General features: G+C 38.4%; 1 protein-coding gene across 6 annotated transcripts in view; it reads left to right on the top strand.

The window, feature by feature from the left end:
• The window catches only part of CEP83 (centrosomal protein 83), a 29,218-nt gene that overhangs the window by 4,940 nt on the left and 3,350 nt on the right, over nucleotides 1–20,928 (top strand). For 3 of the 6 annotated variants that reach the window (XM_030479703.1, XM_030479709.1, XM_030479704.1), the window contains exons 3-13: nucleotides 2,240–2,499; nucleotides 2,835–2,985; nucleotides 4,132–4,224; nucleotides 4,519–4,650; nucleotides 8,420–8,671; nucleotides 9,969–10,100; nucleotides 13,539–13,653; nucleotides 15,635–15,779; nucleotides 15,913–16,062; nucleotides 16,772–16,847; nucleotides 17,955–18,112. In XM_030479703.1, the coding sequence (XP_030335563.1) occupies nucleotides 2,351–2,499; nucleotides 2,835–2,985; nucleotides 4,132–4,224; nucleotides 4,519–4,650; nucleotides 8,420–8,671; nucleotides 9,969–10,100; nucleotides 13,539–13,653; nucleotides 15,635–15,779; nucleotides 15,913–16,062; nucleotides 16,772–16,847; nucleotides 17,955–18,112 (1,553 nt within the window). In that variant the 5' untranslated portion in view covers nucleotides 2,240–2,350. Of the gene's footprint in view, nucleotides 1–1,445; nucleotides 1,603–2,239; nucleotides 2,500–2,834; nucleotides 2,986–4,131; nucleotides 4,225–4,518; nucleotides 4,651–8,419; nucleotides 8,672–9,968; nucleotides 10,101–13,538; nucleotides 13,654–15,634; nucleotides 15,780–15,912; nucleotides 16,063–16,771; nucleotides 16,848–17,954; nucleotides 18,113–20,928 lie in introns of those variants that run through there. The other 3 variants (XM_030479706.1, XM_030479708.1, XM_030479707.1) reach the window with 2 other exon arrangements.

Here is a 20,928-nt window from a genome sequence, read left to right as displayed (position 1 = left end):
TTTACTATGAAATTCTCTAATTCCTCCCCTCCATTGGCACAGGGGGATGTGGAATGAGGGCTGTGGTCAGGTCATCACACACAGTCTCAGCAGCCCCTTTCTCCTCAGGGAGGAGTGCTCACACTCTTTCCCTGCTCCAGTGTAGGGTCCCTCCCATGAGAGAACTGCTCAAATGTGAGTCCTTCCCACAGGCTGCAGTTCCTCATGGACTGCTGCAGCCTGGGTCCCTTCCACGGGGTGCAGCCCTTCAGGAACAGGCTGCTCCAGCATGGGTCCCTTCCATGACGTACAGTCCTTCAGGAACAGACTGCTCCAGTGTTGGGTCCCTTCTGTGGGTGCAGCCCTTCAGGAACAGATTGCTCCAGCATGGGTCCCCCGTGGGGTCACCAGTCTTGCAGCAAACCTGCTCCAGTGTGGGCTCCTCTCTCCATGGGCCACAGGTCATGCCAGGAGCCTGCTCCAGCGTGAGCTTCCTATGGGGTCACAGCCTCCTTTGGGCACCCATCTGCCCCAGTGTGGGGTCCTGCAGGGGCTGCTGGTGGAGATCTGCGCAAGTGGACCTCCATGTGCTGCAGGGGCACAGCCTGCCTCACCATGGGCTGCACCAAGGGCTGCAGGGAAATCCCTGCTTTGGTGCCTGGAGCACGTTCGCACCTCCTTCTGCACTGACCTTGGTGTCTGCAGAGTTGGTTCTCTCACATATTTTCACTCCGTTCTCTGACTGCAATTGCTCCTGCTCAGTAACTGTTTTACTATTTTCCCCCCTTCTTAACTGTATTACCCCAGAGGCGCTACCACCGTCGCTGATGGGCTCAGCCTTGGCCAGCAGCAGGTCTGTCTTGGAGCCGCTGGCACTGGCTCTATTGGACATGGGGGAAGCTTCTGGCAACTTCTCACAGAAGCCACCGCTGTTGCCCCCTGCTATCAAAACCTTACAAAACCCAGTACACCATCTTAGTGATGGAGAAAGGAAAAATGGGAAAGTAAACTTAAATGTCAGACTCTCTTGACATTATTAGGCACTGCCATGCAATGTTTTTTTTCCTATGTGGAAGATAGGTTTTCATCTTGCTTATAGTGCAGGGATTTATAAAATCACATGGTAAGTGTTTAAGATAGATACACGAAAGATTTAAAAAGTGGAATGGAGAGAAACATTATATATTCAAGTGTATATGTAAAGAAGATGATGTATTTGCAGTGATGGTGGAGATCTAATATTTTTCCTGTTTGAGTTTTGCTTCGTACAGAATTGCACTTTGTAACTTTGAATTACGCTTTGTACACTGCAACCATGGTGTTCTTAGGCATCAGTCCAGCTATGCCAAAAGCTAAAATGGCAGAGGAGTTAGTTTCAAAGCTTTATAATTTCCCTAAAACTCAGTTACTGTCCTGCCTCTCCTAGATCCATTGAAAGTGTCAGTAATTATCAGATTAATGCATCTTGCTTCTAATATTGAAAAGAACTAATGAGGCATGTTAGAATACTTCCTCGTTTCTTGGCATCTGTCGATTTGCAGCTTTCTCACACCAAACTGAAATTGTCACATTTAGCAAAACCCTTTCTGGAAAGATCACAAGAAACCACAAGAAAACCGGGAAGTGACATTTATTAATGACATATTTCAGGGCTGAACTTTGGGCTGGTATCTTCCAGACTGTCCATGAAAACTTAACTCTTCTCCAGGGAAGGCTTGATAGGAATTCAACCATGAGAATTATCTCCTCTTCTTCCAACTGAAATGATGGTGTTGAGTAGTACCATCATTTCAGTTGGAAGATGAATGTGTTGTATGTACAAATGAATGTATTGAGTAGTACAACTTATTAGGATAGTGTGACAGACTGTGACTGTGATCAGTACTAGTAAAAGCTCTATGTGTCTGATGCCTTTGACCTCTCTTTGAACTCTGATTAACAAGGCATAATTAAGGCATTACTAGCATCACAGTTTAATTCTCAGTGTACAGCATAAGGAAAAATAACATTCTATGTAATCTGTCAGATAGAAGTGCTTGTGCTTGTTTTGTATTGACTTGAATAATCTCCACGTTAAAGTTTACTCTATGCTCCTGGAAGGGCTAGGCAGAATGAGCAGAGTTGCCCTTTCGGTAAAGGTCTCTAACCTGAGTTACAGCAGAGCCAGGAGTCTTCTGTACTTGAAAGCAGAAGTGGCGTGTGAAATCTTCGAACAGCAAACGTACTTGACTGCTAATTATATGTCCTTGTATTTCATCAGGTGACTTGATCTTCTGGGATAACAGCAGAAAAAGTGGATGGCATTGTAGATTAGTTATAAGTTAATTCTGATTTTGTCCTCTCCATACTCGTCAGTTCAGTCAATCATAAAATGGAAGCTTTGGGCGGTCTCCTTCCTCCTATGCCTGGAAGTGGTGATACAGCTGATTCACAAACCTTACAAAAACTTCTGATTGATGAAAGAATGCGATGTGAATACCATAAAGTAAATTATCAAAATGTGAAGGCAGAAAATCTAAGGTAATTTAAACAGGTTTCTTAATTTGAGCTGTTGATAGGTGGGAGGGATTTGTGCCTGTGTGTGTTAGCTATTTCTGTATTTAAGGATAGATTTGAGCATTGTTCATTTTAGAAAATAAACAATTCAGAATACCTCAGGACATTGCAGATTATGTTTCTGCAATACTTGTTATGCTTGTAATTGTGGGATACCTTTTCAGTATATTACAGGAAGAGGATATTAATAGTTTAGTTCTAACTTGATATTTGTATATTTGCTTCCGCATGTGAGTTTTTTGAGCTGTAAGATCTAATTTTAGAGAGTAAATGTAAAATAAATGCTTTTTATCTTGCAGGTTACAGGAGGAATATACAAAATCACAAGATGAACTGAAGCAATTGTTAGCTGAAAAGCAGACTGTACGCGAGAAACTTCAGCAGCTTTTTTCTGAATATCAAGAGGAGTTGCTGGATAAAACACAAGAGCTGGAAAACCTGAAAATGCAGGTGAGATAATTTACTGTCAGGACCTAATATGGTATTAGGTCCTGTAATAGGGCTGTGTATATATTTCTGTTTATGTAACATGTATATACCTAACTTGAATATAATTCAGATGTCTTGAAATCCACCCAACCCAAGTAATGTTTCTTCTTTAGAGTGACCAACTATGGGTTGAAATTATTGTTTTCTTGTTTAACTGAATCTTCCAAATTCTCTTGTTATGTCCCATGTTAATAGCAAGATTTTCAATCTTTGTGCATGCTCCCCTGTTACAGGGAGAATCATTGCTTTCTTCATCTTAAAAAAAATGCCAGCAAACCAAGAAAAACAGAAACAAGCAAAAACCCCTGAATCTTTAAGGTAACTTGGGTGACAATTTCTATAATTGCTTGTTTCCTTAAATTAATGCAGAACATGTTCTTAGGAAACAAATATAGCATCTAACAAACGATCCCAGTCTCCGAATGAAGGATATATGTCCTGGTACTGCAACTAGAATTAGTTTTCAGGGACTTCAGGGTACAAGTGGAAGAAAAGTAGAATAAATTGGAATATGTCACAGGTTGTGGATGAGTTGGTTTTTTTTTTTTTAACACTTTTTCTTGGTAGATAGTTTGCTCTATTAGCCATACGGAAGAAAAGTTAACAAATTACTATGTAGCATGGAGCTTAAAGCAGGGAATCTTTCCTGATCTTAGTTTCATTTAAATCTAATACATGAGCTCCAACAGATACATTGTATCTAATGTGTTTCACAAATAATTAAGTTGGTATTGCTCATTTTGATTCTTTGGGGTTGGTTCACTTACTGTTGAAGTTTTCCCAAGTGCTAATTCTTTATCTTTTATGAGACACTGCACCCCCACCCCTTCAGGAGATAAATCTCTTGGCGATTCAGCTTGACATTTGCATTGCTTCTACCAGTAAATACTGATGTTTTAAATGCTTCTGTTATCTTCCCAGAATATTTTTAGTTTACTAATACATTTTTTTATTTCTGTAACTACTATTGAAAATTCTTTAGAAAAACATACAATATTAAGAATAATATAAAATCATGTTTGATATACTTTATTCCTGGCTATTTGTCCTATGACAGTGCAAATAAATGACTATGACTAGTTATTTATTATACTTTTCTGTCTTAAGGTGATAACTCCTCAAAAATTAGAACTGTTAAAAGCACAAATACAGCAGGAATTGGAATCTCCTATGACAGAACTTTATCAGAAGCTAGAAAATGTAAGTAGTATGTATTGAAATTCTATTTCTTTTAGAGTAGTGATCACCAGTTTATAGTTGTTCCTCAAACCTTAGGAAGTTAAAACTGGAAGGGGAGCAAAGTATAACATTATTTTTCTGGTACTGTTGCCCCAGGCAGTGACTGTTGAAGTCCTAGAAGAGGGAGAGGGAGGGATTCAGTTCATCAAATATAATTTGTGAAATGATAGGAACACTAGATGGACATTTGAAGGAAATAAATCTGAAAACATCTCTGGTTGATATTTTTGTGGGGGTTTTTTTTGTCTAACTTAGGAAGTGGAAAAATACAGAACAGAATACAACAAACTTCGCTATGAATATACTTTTCTGAAATCAGAATTTGAACATCAACAGGAAGAACACTCACGTATTCTAGAAGAGAAGAAAATACAATATGAGGCTGAGGTACATAGCAAGTTGCCTTAGCTTAAAATTTATCTGATGACAAAGCTACTTGAACACTGTGAAAATGTTGGTACTTGATGGGTTGCCAGTATGATGCCATTTCATAATGTAGTGTTTATTTCTGTTCTCTCAATTCTCAAAACACTTTTATGACTTAGCCTAAAGCTGTCTCTGTGGGTTTGCTCAGTGATGTGTCGCAGTATCATTTGTGCTATTGTAAGTAAGAATAGACTTGCCTTCTGATAAGTGACAGTCGGTAGCCTTGCTTAATGTTTTTTTTTTTTTAATTGCATTTGTGATGGAATTTGAGACATCATGCTAATCTGAAATTAATAAATTGTCTGGACAACTGATGGAACTGATAGAAGTTTAGATTTTAAATTACTTATGTGGCAATTAATCCAGGAAGAAGGCAGCAGAAGATACTGTTAATAGCAGAGGAGGGTACATTTTGCAACTGAGTTTGATCATGACAGTGGTAGTAAAAAAGGGTGCTAAAAATTTGATGACTTTATTTTAGTTGTGTTAACTCTTGAGTAAGCGATTCATGGATTTTCTGTTTTGGGATTGGACTTTCAAAAGTGTAGTTAAATAAATTGCCAGCTTATTTATGTTTTAAATATATGCAGCAGTGTAAATGATGTTGTATATGTCATTAGCATATTCATTGAAGTATTTGTCTGGGAGCATACATCGTAAGATACCAGATTTGAATGTATTCGTCCAAACATGAGACACAAATCAAAGCAATCATCACTTTTAAAATCAATCCAAATTTGCAAGTGCAATGCATTAAAAACAGAACAGTTGTCCTTCCTGGAGCTAAATCCACATGCTGCTTTACAGCCTGCCTCTCTTGTGATCTTGTTCTAGTCCTGCAGCTAATTAGCACACTTAAAAAGAATGAAACTACCTGAGCCCAGGGCAAAATGTGATCTAGTTTTCTCTCTCAGACCTTTTTAACCTTCCAGGCCATTTAGCAAAAGGAGGCTACAAAAACATCCTAATTTTTAAATGATTGCTTGGGCATGTCGTTCAATAACTGTTTGAATCTCCTCCTAAAAGGGATTTGGAGGGCTTTTGCTGCAAAAATTGCTTTGCTCCATGGAGATCACCGATACAGCTTCATAGAATCACAGAATGTTTTGGGTTGGAAGGAACCTTAAAGATTATCTAGTTGCAACCCCCTTGCCATGGGCAGGGACACCTCCCACTAGGTCAGCTTGCTTAAAGCCGCACCCAACCTGGCCTTGAACACTGCCAGGGATGGGGCAGCCACAACTTCTCTGGGCAACTTGTGCCAGTGTCTCACCACCCTCACAGTGAAGAACTTCTTCCTTATATCTAATCTAAATTTGCCTTCTTTCTGTTTAAAGCCATTCCCCCTTGTTCTGTCACTGCTCGCCCTTGTAAAAAGTCCCTCTCCAGATTTCTTGTAGGCCCCTTTAGGTACTGGAAGAGTGCTGCAAGGTCTCCCCGGAACCCTCTCTTCTTCAGGCTGAACAAGCCCAACTCTCAGCCTGTCTTAGTAGGAGACGTGCTCCAGCCCTTGGATCATCTTTGTGGCTCTCCTCTGGACTCACTCCAACAGGTCCATATCCTTCTCACGAGAGCTGAATAGAGGGCTGGGATCACCTCCTTCAACCTGCTGGTCACACTTCTTTTGGTGCAGCCCAGAATATGGTTGGCTTTCTGGGCTGTGAGCTCACACCGACGGCTCATGTTGAGCTTCTCAATATGAATACGGGTTCAAACTTAAACAGAGGAAGTTTAGATTAGATATAAGGAAGAAGTTCTTTACAGTGAGGGTGGTGAGGCAGTGGAACAGGTTGCCCAAAGAAGTTGTGAATGCTCCATCCCTGGCTGTGTTCAAGGCCAGGTTGGTTGGAGTCTTGGGTGACATGTTTTAGTGTGTGGTGTCCCTGCCCATGGCAGGGAGGTTGGAACTAGATGATCTTAAGGTCCTTTCCAATCCTAACTATTCTATGATTCTCACTGACCAACACCCCTAAATCCTTCTCCTCAGGGTTGCTCTCAATCCATTCTCTGCTCAGACTCTATTTGTGCTTGGGTTTGCCCCAACCCAAATGCAGGACCTTGCACTTGGTCTTGTTGAACTTCATGAGGTTTGTGCTGGCCTTCTCAAGCCTGTCAAGGTTCCTCTGATGGCATCCCTTCCCTCCAGTGTGTTGACTTCCAAAAGCACTGCTGCAGATCAGAGTTTGGGCTAGTGTCCAAATATCAAGAGAACTCTTTCATACCTTACTATCTCACTCTTTTGCCTCCAGTATTACATTCAGTCCACATAACTCATTTTGAAATACTAGAATCTATATATTTATGCTATGTTTGTTAGCTACGGTCTCAAGATGAGTTTGTACCTATCATACTACCTTGTAACAGAAAGACTATCTATTTATTTATTTATTTTTCTCTGGCAGGGCCCAATCATGAGTTTGGCTGTCTTGAGTTTCTAGCAGATGTGAGTTCTGTTGTGGTTATAGAATTGTGGAGTCATAGTCAGAGTCAGAAAAGACCTCTTTCTAGTCCAACATCCTGTTTAAAATACTGAAATGTAATGAGATCGGGTTGCTCAAGGTCATGTCCAGTTGAGTCTTGAACATTTGCAAGAATGGAGATTCCACAACCTTTCTGGGAAAACTATCCCAGTATTTAATCATTTTCAGGGTAAATGTTTTTCATAATATCTAATTGGAATTTCACATGTTCCAATTTGTGTCTGTTGCCTCTCTTCCCATGCATCTCCTTCTCTTCTCTGAGCTTGGAATAGCAGTTCTGCTTCCCAGCACATTGACCATTTCCCTCCAATTCGGTGTCACCCACAGGCTTGCTGAAAGCGTACTCCATCCCATCATCCAGGTCGCTAATGAGGACACCAGTCAGTATTAGACCCTGTGCTGATCTCAGAAAGACCCCACTAGTTTCAGGCAGTCAGCTGGGCTTTGCACCACTGATCATCACTCTTTGAGCCTGGCAGCCCAGCCATTTTTTCACCCACTTTTTCATTCACTATTCCAGCACATATCTCAATTTGGTGAGAGAGAAGATTGTGTGAGACTGTATCAAAGGCCTTGTTAAAATCAAGGTATATAAGATCCACTGCTCTCTGCTTTGTCTGCAGTGCCAGTCACCTCTTTCTAGAAAGCAGAGTAGTAAGTCAAGCATGATTTGCCCTTGGTAAACCCTGCTTTCCATCACCTTGTCTTTCATGTGTTTAGAAATGCCTTTTAAGCGGTTTTACCCTTTCACAGAGACTGATGTGAAGCCGACGGTCGTATAGTTACCTGGATCCTTCTTCTTGACCTTTTTGCTCTTCTTGATGATGGGTGTGCTGTCTGCCTCTTTCCAGTCATCAGAAATCTTCTCTGGTGGCTGTGAGTTTTCAAAGATCAGCCTTGTGATGATATCAGTGAGCTCCTTCAAATTGCTTGGATCCACTTGTGTGTGTTCAGTGGATTAAATGATCCCTAACATTTTCCTTCTCTACCCTGGGTACTGCTTTACTGCCACAAACTGCTAGGCGGCTCAGGGACATCTGAGACCCAGGGACAAGCCTTATCAGTGAAAACTGAAGCAGAAAAGTAATCTGTTGATTTTCCTATTCTAAGAATGAAAAGAAATGTGAATGTAATTTCTTAATATTTTAAAAGCACACTGCTGCTTTCCTGAGTTGTCAACTGCTGTGTTTGTTGCTGCCTGACATCTAACCAATATAAAAGCTTTTCTTTTTCTGATTAACAACTATCAGGTGGCAAGGCTGGATAAAGAGAAAGAAGAACTCCATAATCAGCTGCTTAGTGTTGATCCCACGAGGGACAGTAAACGCGTGGAGGCACTCTCTAGAGAAAAGGCACAACTGATTCAGAAAATAAAAGGCTTAGAAGCAGAAGTAGAAGAACTAAGAGCAGAAAGAGACAATTGCAGTGTGCAAGCAGAAAGTGTTCAAAGAGTACAAGTACGGCAGTTAGCTGAGATGCAGGCTATGGCAAGATCTTTAGAGGTAAGTGGGGTTTGTGGGTGTTTCTTTTTCAAATTTTGCCTCCTTGCAGAGTATGGTGACAGTAACACTTGGCCTGATAGAACTGTCACTGAAGTCACTGATAATTTTGCCATCGAGTTCATTGTTTGAAATAGTACATTTCGGATTTAAAAACAAATTCTAAGTACATTGGGAGTCCTGTATTGCCAATTCAACTTTGGAATGGTGGAGAGCTCAATTGAGAGATTCCATTGAATGATCTCCTTTCTAAACATGCAAGTGACATCCATGTTTGCAATCAGTAAGATGGTCATGTCAGCACTTGTCACTTGGCAAGAGTTGGAAACTGATGACAATATGTCAACAATCTGCTACAGTAAATTTTTTATTCTTTTTAAAGATGTTATATGGTGCTCCCCTACTTCTTTAATCCTTTCATCATGTGTCATCTTTTTTGCCTACCTTTGTCTTTCCTTTCGGCAACACATTACTGCAATTGTTTAGTTCTTGGCTGTTGCTTTCCTTTAAAGAATTTTTGTTATTTCTAGCCTGTTGCACGTTTCCCAGAGTTTCACTTTATTCCTCACCTATGGTCTTCAGTCTTCCTGTCAGTTCTTACTATCTCTCTAAGTAGTGAGTCTTTCCATGTGGATTTCTTGCACAGTTGCAGCATACAGATAGATGGTTCATTTTCCTGTTTACTCTTCTTAGTGCTGTATACCTTTGTTACAAAATACTCTGATCTTTGTTACAAAATACTCCGATCAAGTGCTGTAATATTCTTAAGTTAGAAAACTTAAAAAGATCTGCTATAAATAGGTCAGTTTGGAAAAAGGAAGGTGAAATTGTAGGTTAGATTACCTTTTTGATACTTAGAAACACTCAGGGTCTTAAGTCTACAATACAGTAATTGCATTTTATTTCCTCTCCATGATGTTAATTCTTCAGTTAGTCTAAGTGCATAGGCCAACATATGACATCTTTTTGAGCACCACTTAAAGTCGTACTGGTGTTTACAGCCCAGTAATTTACTAGTAGGAATACCTGCTGCCTCCTGACCAAGTCAGATTACTTCTGCCTCTTGTGAAGCAGGATTGAAAATGTGTGTGATTCTGTGCAGGAAGTGTTAGTAAAACCAATTGTGCCTTTTGAGTAAAATTCAAGACCCTTGTTATATTGGAACATATTTTGAGCAAAGATAAATATTTATGTATTATATAATATAAAGGGTCAGTATTATCTGAAAGCTCAGATCAATTGAACCATTCAAGTGAATAGCAAAAGGCAAAAAATTTTACCGGTATCTCCTTTATTCAAGAGAGAAAAGAAGTCTGCTGAACTACAGATTGATCGAATTGAGAAAGAACTGCAGATGAGTCATGAGCAAAACTTTCTCTTAACTACCAAACTTCACAAATCGGAACGACAAGTCAATTCTTTAGTTGCCAAAGTAAGTGCTTTTATGGTATCTGAAATCTATTTTTCATATCCTGTTATGTTTAAGTTTTTCTTTTTATATTTTACATTAAAAATAAAATAACAATGTTTTCTGCTGTGACTGAAAATAGATTTGGAATTTTTTTCCCAGTTTCAGTTGGAAGACATAGAATTTGTGACTTCACAGGAAAAACATCATTCTTAGAAGTATATCTAAAGATTGAAGTTATGCTCTTTTTATTTTATTTTCTAGATCTTTTTTCTAAACAAAACAGGGCTTGAAGAGGTGGCTATGTTCATGGATTTAGTACTCATGAAAATAGGCAGCTTATTTGATGGAAACGAGTATGACTTTTTCATAAAGTGTGTCAAGTGCAATAGAGCTTTACATTGATTTTTTATTTTTTTCCCTTTTGATGGAACTATGGCTTCTAGAGATCTTAAAACGTATCCTCTGTATGGGCTGTGTTATCTACAGGAAGCGAGTTGCATCAGCGTCACCTGTGGAGGTTTAGGATATTAGGTTATTATTTAGGATATTAGGTTATTATCATTTACGATATTAGGTTACTAGGAGCAGGATAGTCACATTAGGCTAGCGTTCTTCTTGGGCTAATGCCAGCATAGCTTGTACAGAAACATTTCTGTACAGCGCTGCATCATATCTTTTTAAGTAGATCATTGCCTTGCAGCATGTTGGAGTATCTTGAGGCCAGGTTGGATGGGGCTTTGAGCAACCTGGTGTAGTGGAAGGTGTCCCTGCCTGTGGCAGGGGGTTGGAACTAGAGGATCTTAAAGGTCCCTTCCAACCCAAGCCATTCTGTGATTCTATCTTAGTTGTTGGGTTGACACCAGATCTTAGAGGTTTTGTTCTATGCTTGCGTTTCGTTGGGGTTTTTTTGTTGGGCTGGGTTTTTTTTTTGGTTGGTTGGTTGGTTTGGGGTTTTTTTGTTCTGGGGTTTTTTTTGAGATCTTAGAGAAAGTTCTAGAAAAATACTTTAGGGAAAAAAAAAGGATCAGAAGGCTTCAAGTTTAGGGAAAACCTGGAAGTGCTCAAGAAACTTGGTATCACTGTTTAGAATTTCAGCATAATTAAGTTAGTATGGATGCCAGATTCAGAGTGTTATCTAGTTGCAGTGACTCCTCAGCTACACAACTTAAAAAGGACGGATCTTTTATGCAATTTCATATGTGATCATTTGAATAAACAAGAAAAATTGAAACACTAGTGACCTGTTTTTCCTTCAAATGTTGCAGAATGCTTACATTGCTTTATGTAAATTTGGGTCAGGATATTAGTCCTAATGAAATAGTTACTTGGGTAAATAGTAGCTTTCTACTTTTATCCCTTCCTTTCTCTAGAGAATAATGGGAGATAAATTTTTATCACATCTGTCAGTTCCTGGTAGCAAATTTAATTCCCTGTGTTTTCTTACCTTCCTGGAGAGGCTTTAGTTAGTTATGAAGTAACTGTAAAGCCAGGCACTTTGGCCTTGTATATGTATCTGAATGCAGATTTATTTTAAGCTCTCTGTTGACTTAAAGCTTTCCTGCATTTTTGAATATACATTCCAAAATGACACTGCCATGGGCTTTGTATGGGTACAGAAGTTAATATGGTCATAATATGCCTCAAGAAAGATACAATACAGGAAGAAAACTTTAACTTCTACCATAGTTGTTCTTTAACAGTCTCAGATTTAATTCAAAACAGGCTTTCCAGTTCACATTTATGAGTATGAGGTATTTCATTTTGGTCCTTAATCCAAAAAAGTTTGAATTTACCATAAGAATACGCTATACCTTACTATTATTAAGAATACACTATACCTCTACCATTATTATGGGCTTTAAATAATGGTAGAGGTATAGCGTATACAATGTGCCATACTTGTCTCACAGGAGTAATAAATAGGAGGGGAAAACTTCTGCTAAACTTTTTTTAATCAATTGTCTATCAGAATATACAAAAGTCTTTACTTTTGTAACGAGTGGTGTTCTCTCCTCACTTCCGGAAAGAAGTAGGAGAAATTTAAAATGTTCAGTGGTGTTTCTTGAAGGGAAACAAGTAGCTAGTAATTTCTATACTGACCTCCACCCCCTTCAGCACCCACTCAGAATTATTCCTGAGCACATTTGCCTTCCAGACTTCATGCCTTAAAAAAAAACCACCTTAAATCTTCGTGAGTTGCCCTGAAACATTCACAACTTAGTATTTCAGCAACCAAATCCACCGTGTAGTTACTTAATAAGCTAGTATGTCATTCTTAACCTTTTGCCACTGTATATGCTAGCAGGTTGTAATTACATTTGTCATTGTGAAGAAATTTTGATTATAAGTGCTTTCCTCTAGATATTTAATTCTCATTGACCGTGTAATTACTGTGTACAAATGCCTAAACTATAGAAAGTTTCCATGCAAGCAGTAATTTTCTTTGATTTGATGTTCTTAAAACTCCTGCTTTTATGGGGCCATTTTATGTGTATGTCACAGTTGTAGAGAAGTATTTGATTTGAAATGCACTTTAAAAATCTACAAAGACCTGGATTTTGAGAAAGTAGTGTGGCACCCCAGGAGGTCATGGGGACTATAAGTAGTTACCAGTTGAAATTAGTTGGGAGAGCAATCGATAGTATGGTTTTGCATATCACTGTTTTGTTTTACTCAGAGAGATTATATTTAACTTTGTTTTAGTTTGAGGGATCTTTAGTCAGAAGCAAACTATGTGTAAATTAACATGCTAATGCTTGAGTTAGCGACGCATCAGGGTCTCATGCAGTTTGGATCAGTGTCATATCAAGATATTCCCAATGAGTAGTCTTTTCAGAAATACCCAAATATTCAGAGGCTGGCTCACAGAGTGTATAGTATTTACTCGGAAACTAAGTTTTCACAAGCAATCCTGTGCATCTGTGCATATATCACCAAGGCTTTGTGAAATAGTAACTTTTCCACAGTGTAGCTTGTAGTAACTGGCTGGTTAAAGATGAAATACATGTCAATAGTTGGACAGCTTGGTTCCTGGAATGGATGTAGTGTTTGAGCACTTTAATTTTTTTAATCAGAGAATATAGAAAACTAGCATTTCAAGTTGACTAACATTCAGTAATCTTCAGTGTGTGACTTGAGGTGTTAACAAAAACCTGTAATAGCACTTATTACAATTTGGGGAATCAGATCATGTCAACGGCTTTAGTGTTACAGTGTCTATATCATCACCATTAAAAATTATCTCACCACTAAAAATTATCTACAAGAGCGGGTGTTCAGGATTGCCTTCAGGAAAGCAGTAGATGAAAAAAATTTTAAGGTATGTTTAAAATAAGCTTAGTCCATGATTATTTGGGAGATCTTCTTGTTTGCAAAGTATCACATGAAAAAATTACAGTAAAGCTGTGAATATGTATATATATTTATTTTGGTTGATTTTTTTCCCCCCATAATTCATAGGTAGAAGAACTTAAACATTCACATAAGTTGGAGGTAACAAATGTCAAACTGGAGGCAGCAAGAACAAAGAGTGAAGTAGAAAGAGAGCGAAACAAGATTCAAAGTGAAATGGATGGTAAAACATGCAATTATTTTCTAATTATTTCTTTTGTAACTTCTAGGTAGAATACTACAATTATTTTCTTCCAGACATTCCCCAGCAACCTTCGCCTTCCACTTCTGGTCTAGGTCATAGATCTGACAGCTCATTTTGTATGTGAAATAATTGCATTGTTTCACTTTGTCTACTAGATGAAGAACAGTTACAGAACAATCTTAAATTTATGTAAATTAGTGAATCTGTGACACAATTTGAACAGGTTCTGTTTCAAAATCTCATACTTCATCTGGTTAATTTTTCTATTTTGCCAAATTCTAAAGTCTTTTACACGTAGCTTGAAACTTTAATGTATCATAGGGTTTCAGTGGTTGTTTTGTTTTCTGATTCTGTGTCCATGGAATTGATAACAATTGGTACAGCTGCCATGGGAAACAAAATACAATTTCTAGCTCAGTCTTTGAAGAAAATAGTCAATGTTCAAAGCTACTCAATACATCCGAGTATGTAGGCAACTTGAAATAGCTTTCTGGAGTGAAAAGGCCAAAGCTTTCTAGTACTAGTTACGTGTTGATTTAAATTACTACACAGCTTTTGGTGGACTGTCCTCACTGATGTGCCATAACCCCAAAACAGTACCTTCTTCTTCCTGGAATAGTTGTTTCTGCTTGCTTGCTTTAATATTAAGTTCTCTAGGAGCAACTGAAAGGTGGTGGTTTATCTATCAACAATGCATTTGCAGTATATTGTGAATTAAGAATATCAGACCCTATGAAATATGAAACTAAATACAAGCATGATTTAAGTTGTCCTGAACTTGCTATGGAATCCAGTTTGCATGACTGAATTAGCTTTATAACCAGGAGTCGTTGTAGCATGTTGACTTATTTGCCAGTGAACACGGGTGCCTTGGTCACCAGTTTTTAATTTGCACCTTATGTCCCAGCCTATAGATTCATAATTTTAGAATTGCCCCATTTGGTAATATGAGTGGATTAAAATGTGCGATTTGTTGTAGCCAGGTTACCACAGTTTCACTGGTAACCAGTTACTGTTTCCCATAAACTTTTCCATAAAAGGAAAACTTTTTTGCTTGACCTTTTTGTAGCTATTGTGGAACACTTTTTTAATCTATCCAGACACAACTGCTTAACAGAAATTGCTTTAGAGTTTAAATCTATAATAATCATAGAATCATAGAATGATTCAGGTTGGAAAGGACCTTAAGATTATCTAGTTCCAACCCCCCTGCCATGGGCAGGGATGCCTCACCCTAGACCATGTCACCCAAGACTCCATCCAACCTGGCCTTGAACACTGCCAGGGATGGAGCATTCACAACTTCTTTGGGCAACCTGTTCCAGTGCCTCACCACCCTCACAGTAAAGAACTTCTTCCTTATATCTAACCTGAACTTCTCCTGTGTAAGTTTGAACCCATTACCACTTGTCCTACCACTAGAGTCCCTAATGAAGAGTCCCTCCCCAGCATCTTTGTAGGCCCCCTTCAGATACTGGAAGGCTGCTATGAGGTCTCCACGCAGCCTTCTTTTCTCCGGGCTGAACAGCCCCAATTTTCTCAGCCTGTCTGCATACGGGAGGTGCTCCCGCCTCCCTTATTATCCTCGTGGCCCTCCTCTGGACTCGCTCCAACAGCTCCATGTCCTTCTTATGTTGAGGACACCAGAACTGTACACAGTACTCCAAGTGTGTTAAAATAATAAACCCTCATAGACAGGTTTGTTAAAATAATAAACCCTCATAGACAGAGATTCCAGTGCACTGATTACTCTTCAGAAGTTCTTGAAATGTTGCTGTTATACTAAGAAAGGCCATGTCCCTTCTGTTTTTCTTGGTTTTTTCCCCCTATTCATTTATTCTGTCATGTGAATTGTGATTTTAAGCTCCCTTTCATTAATTTAGAAAACTGCTCTACTACTGAATTTCATCAGGTTGATATCAATAATGACATTTTAACCTTTTTTGAAATTATAATGCAGGATTGCTGTCAGACACGGAAATTCTTAAGGCAACTGTTGAACATCATAAGGAGCTTTTAGTAGAAAAGGATCGGGAGCTAATTCGTAAAGTGCAAGCTGCCAAAGAGGAAGTTTCTGGAAAAATTGCAGTCTTACAGGATGAAAAGTATGTGTGTTGATTTACTGCTCACCTTCTAACAGAGGAGGGTTTTGAGTAACTTTTTAAAATGTCGTTCTTGGCAACTAAACACTTCAGCATTTTGTCATGATTCTTGTGTGTGTGTTGAACAATGTCTCAGGTTAGAACTCGAGAACAAATTAGCTGATCTAGAGAAGATGAAACTGGAACAAGATACTTTGAGACAATCTGAAAAGGATCAGTATGAAGAAAAACTACATGTGATACAGATGGCAGAAGAATCTAGCAAAAAGGAACTTCAGTGTTTGCGGTAGAGTGGCTTTTCTAACTTTAACACAAATTTCTCATGTTTCCTTCCCTTATTTCTTTATAGGAGTCAGTATAAAAGTTTACTATTCATAGATACACAAATGTTCGTTATGTTAAATTAAACAACATTTTATTTTGCATTGTGTAAAAAGAGGGCAGAATTAAAAATGCTCTGTTTTAAAAATTCTCTGTTTAAAAAATCCCAACAAAGCCCAAACATTTTTCATCCAAACCATTAATAATTATAAGATTTTACTGAATGTTTCTAAGGCATATTTTTGCAATATTCACATTTGATAAAATTGGGTCCGTGTAATGCTGGGGCTATGCCAGCAGCCAAGAGTAGACCATTTCTCTTTCCACAGTGGCATCATATCAGCAGCTAGCAAACTGGGACCCTAATACAATACCTCTTTGAGTTCATTATTGTAGTTCTTGGTGAAGTCATTTTACTACAGTATTTGTATGAAGGTCAATATGATAAAATGAGCAAAAGTTGTACTCCAAAAAGCAAACAAAGAAAGAGATGTATTTCTTACTCTTATATGAATTCTAATAATCAATAAAAATACATTTTAAATCATTGCTTAGTTACATATTTAATAGCCTTTCAAATTATGCAACATGTTCTATTGTCAGACTGATTTGTCCTAATTTCTAACATCTATATTTTGATTAGAAAAAAATAAGGATGTCTTGTACAATTTTAGATTAAAAATTCAACAGCAAGCTATTCAGACAGAGGAGTTGGAAGAAAAGAAACATGAAAGCGCTGATCTGAAACAAGTAAGGTCTTATTGCATTGTAGTGTTTGATAGAGAAATAGAATCTTTTCTGCAGTCACCATGCCCAGTGTGTGAAGATCAGACTGAATTTTTAAGGCTTCTGTTTTTTTCTGAGAGACAAAACACATACAACAGATACTTAAAACAAAAGTGTTCAGAAATCAGTCATGCTTTCCTAGATCTTTAGAAATGAATTACAGCTTTTTGCTTGATTTGTTTTGTGGGTACCAAGGATTTCAAAGCTGAATGTTTATAGACTGGTATATTGAATACGGTTATGCACTATTTAACTGGAGATTCAGTTTCCATGGAGACTTATAAATTGTTTCTAGGTAATGCTTTGCATTTACACTGCATCTCTCATCTGAGGTTCTTCAAGTGCTTAACAGATGTTTCATAAATGAATAAACTAGTGTAAAGAGGTATATTTCTATTGCAGAATGAATTGATGTCAGTGTTGAAAATAAAACCTAATTCTTTTAGCTCCTGCTCACCCATGATGTTATTTAGTAGGTGAGAACACAGCTCTGCATCAAAGTATTCTGCAAGCCATGTGCCCTTGAAGTTCAAGGCAATATTTTTTTTTCCTCCACAAATCAGAAATTAGGGTATGAGTATCCATGTGGGGAGAGGCAAAGGAGAGGGAAATTATCCTTTCTATGTGCTGGCTGCAGAGGTTGGACTTTTCAGGCTCTATACTTGTTTTTGTGAACAGCCATTGCTGGCTGTAACACATAGAGCGAGAAGAATCTGCATAGCTCCAAAGCACTGCTACTAAATGTTGCGTGTCCTCTAGTTCTATTCAGTCCTAGGGCTTAATGTTGGATTTCTGAAGTTCTGGGGGCCACATCAATGACTGAAGACTCCTGCCTCCCTTTCTCTTTCTCATTTTAACTACAAGAGAAAACCTTCTTTGTCTAGTACTGATATACTGTAGCGTTTTTGGAGAAGCTGTTGAGTAAGGAGAAAAGGAACAAATAAGAAAGGCTTATGAAAAGCTAATGCAGCCAGTAGGTGTCTGCATTTTGATTTATCTCAGTATCTCAAAATTAATTGTTAGTTATTTGCATACCTTCTGAAATGGAAAAATTTCGTTTTCTTTTTGTAGCAAATTCATTACATGCAACTCCAGATTGCCTCACTTTCTCAATCAGAAAAGAATTTGCTTGAGTCTGATCAGAAGCTGCAGGAAACAATAGAGATACTGAAACAAGAATGTCAACATGCAAGGACTCAGGCAGAAAAAGCTCAACTGGAAGCAGAGAAGTAATTTTTTGTTTTCTTTCTTTTGGCTTTACTTTTCCTTTTCATATTGCTTGTGTTCCTTTCTCATGGATTACCTAGCTGTGGATTGTAGATTTTCCATAAAGCCAGAAGTTAAAAATGAACAGGAAATACTGGGCAATTGTAATAAATGCCTATACATTCTGTTATGCAGTATGTGTAATAGCTTGGCTTGTGGTAACTTCAAAAATCATAGAATCATAAAATGGTTATGGTTGGAAAGGACCTTAAGATCATCGAGTTCCAACCCTCCTGCCATGGCGTCCACTTCTGCAAGCCCCCGTGGGAGTAATAACAAAATAGGAGTGTGTTTCCATTTATGTCTATACAATTAATTATTGAATAGTGAAATACACTATTTGTATAAAATGAAATCCTATTTCCACTGAAGTGAATGTCAAACTTCTATTAGTTTAAGTGGATCTAGAGTTTCACACACAGTTCTTTTAAGAATGTTTAAGCATTAAGGGTGAATAAAGCATTTAAGCATTGTATTATGCTTTGATAGGTTTCAGGGACCTTGTCTGTATGTGTGTGTATACTTTTTTTATTTCCCCTTCTACTAGATCCTTTTAGCTGATACAAAGCAAATAGAAGGTTATTGAGTATCTTCTAGTTGCTCTCATCAAAATTAAAAAGAATCACTTTCCTTTCTTTGCACAAGCTTGACCACATATCATCAAAATATGCTAATAAATGCTGAAGGAAACCAAATCTTGTTCAGACTCCATATAGCAATGAACACTTTTCCTGAAATTTAGAGATGAATTTGTCAGTTAGTCTGAAATGGCTGTTGAGTATTTCCTAGCATGTCTACATATACATGTCTAGCTTGTACTGGATTATTGTGTGGTGGGTTTTTAAAAAAGTCAGCATCCCAGTTAAATAGAAAACTTCCAAAAGATATAATGGGACATTTTTTGGTTTAACTTCTCTTTTGCTACAAATTGGTACTACAATTGCTTGTTGTCTTTAGGTATTGCTTTTCAGTTTAACATTTGAAGAAATTGCTGCATTGGCACTTCACGCTATGTTCAGTTGCCAGTAGGATGTTAGATATCTTTGGATGTTTACTTTAGGAAGGTATGAGGTTGTCACTGTTATTTGAGTGAGACTGACAATGTCATGTAGATATTTATGGGCCATAGACCAGTCAGGAGTAGGTTTTCCTAGGAAGGCAGTGGAAGGAGCTTGGCAGTCCTCAGAGATCCTCGTATAAGTAGGTAGATAACGGAGATGCACCAAGGCTGATACTGCAGAAATTAAGCTGCTTTGCAGCCTACCTGTAGGTCCACCAGGTCTGTCCTGTTGTTAGCTTGGGAGCCTTGGGACATATTCCTATTCTTTTTGTGACTCTGGTGACAGGACTTCTTTCCTCAGCTCAGTAGTTCTTATAAGCTTGAACTCCAAGAGGTAAGTGGCACCACAGCAACTTGGCTTAAAGAGGAAGTGAAATAAGGACCAAAAGGTAAGAAAGCCTAAGATAAAGTTTCAAATGAATAAAATAATGCCAGATGGGCTGTAAGTAGGCAAAGCAGCTGCCCGGCTGTGTCAATCTTAGACTTGCGAATGAAAATGTGAAATGAGAAAAAAGGCTGAAGGCAAACTATGACATTGATACAGATCAGAGACTAGCTCAATCAAGCACTTGTGAAGCATTTCAGGAACAGTGTTAGTAGCATTTAGAAAAACAAAACAACCCAACTTGTGGCATTTAACCACTGTCTCAACTGAAATTCTTTTAGTGGTAAGCAGTGCTTTTTGAGAAAGCTCTTTGGCTCCTGGGTAGTAGGTAGTTATTTACAGTTAACAGCAAGGTACAAACCACACTGGGTCTACTGAGGGAACTGTGACAGGTACCAGGTGGGTCAGGATCCTGCTACTGAGAATGGATGATGCCTAATACTTTTGCTATGGGGAAGGGAAAGGCTGTCTGCTGAGACATTGGTGGAGATTCATTCACAGTCCCTGTAGGGAAACTGCACCAGCCCAGGCTTGGAGTAGTAGGGATGCACTGATACTAAACCTTGGACTGCATTTCTTAAAAACTGCTGCACAGGATCTCACCTTTTTTTTTATCATACAGTTAAATATGCTGTTAGTTTACTTTGACCCACAATGCAGATACCCAAACAAACACAGCAGCAGAGAGAAACTGGCTCATTTCCTATCCACTGCTAGAGAACACAGCCTAATTTTAGTATGTTTTAACTATGCAAAGGACTAACCAAATAACATACGCTGCTAGTGGTGTGTTTTCAGCTGGAGTGTTGTCCAAGAACCATATTGCTGTGAGCTTCCTGTTGTGTTGGTGTTTGTTCTGGATGGGAGCACATACAGTCAAGCCTGCACTTCTCTGTTTCAAAGGCATAGTAGACTGCTCGAGGGCAGCAACCCATTCTTTTACATCTTACCTCCCAAGCAGAGAAGGTAGTTGTCAGCTCTTCTGACAACTGATGTTTGGCATAGGTGTCTGCTCTTGTGTTCCAGTGGGATTGTTTGATCCGAGTTCAGGAATTTTCTGTCGTCAGTTTAGCAGCATGCCGAACCAACAAGCAGCCAACAGTTAACTTGCTTCTTGGAATCGCTTTTCAAAATTTGCTTCATGGTTGGACAAAACCTAAGATGATGATAATGCATGGGTTTGAATGTCGATAGCCACAATTAGATTGTTAACACCATCAAACTTAAATCAGATCCTTCAAGCATATAAAGGTAGGAAAAGATGCATCTCTTAAGGCATTAATCAGACACACTGCTCTGTCTATATAACCTCTTAATCTTTTTACCTGATTTTT

Source organism: Strigops habroptila, chromosome 3 (genome assembly GCF_004027225.2).
Source record: "Strigops habroptila isolate Jane chromosome 3, bStrHab1.2.pri, whole genome shotgun sequence".
Lineage (NCBI taxonomy): Eukaryota > Metazoa > Chordata > Aves > Psittaciformes > Psittacidae > Strigops > Strigops habroptila.
The sequence above is the reverse complement of the archived record's forward strand: the minus strand, read 5'-3'. Positions and strand labels throughout refer to the sequence as shown.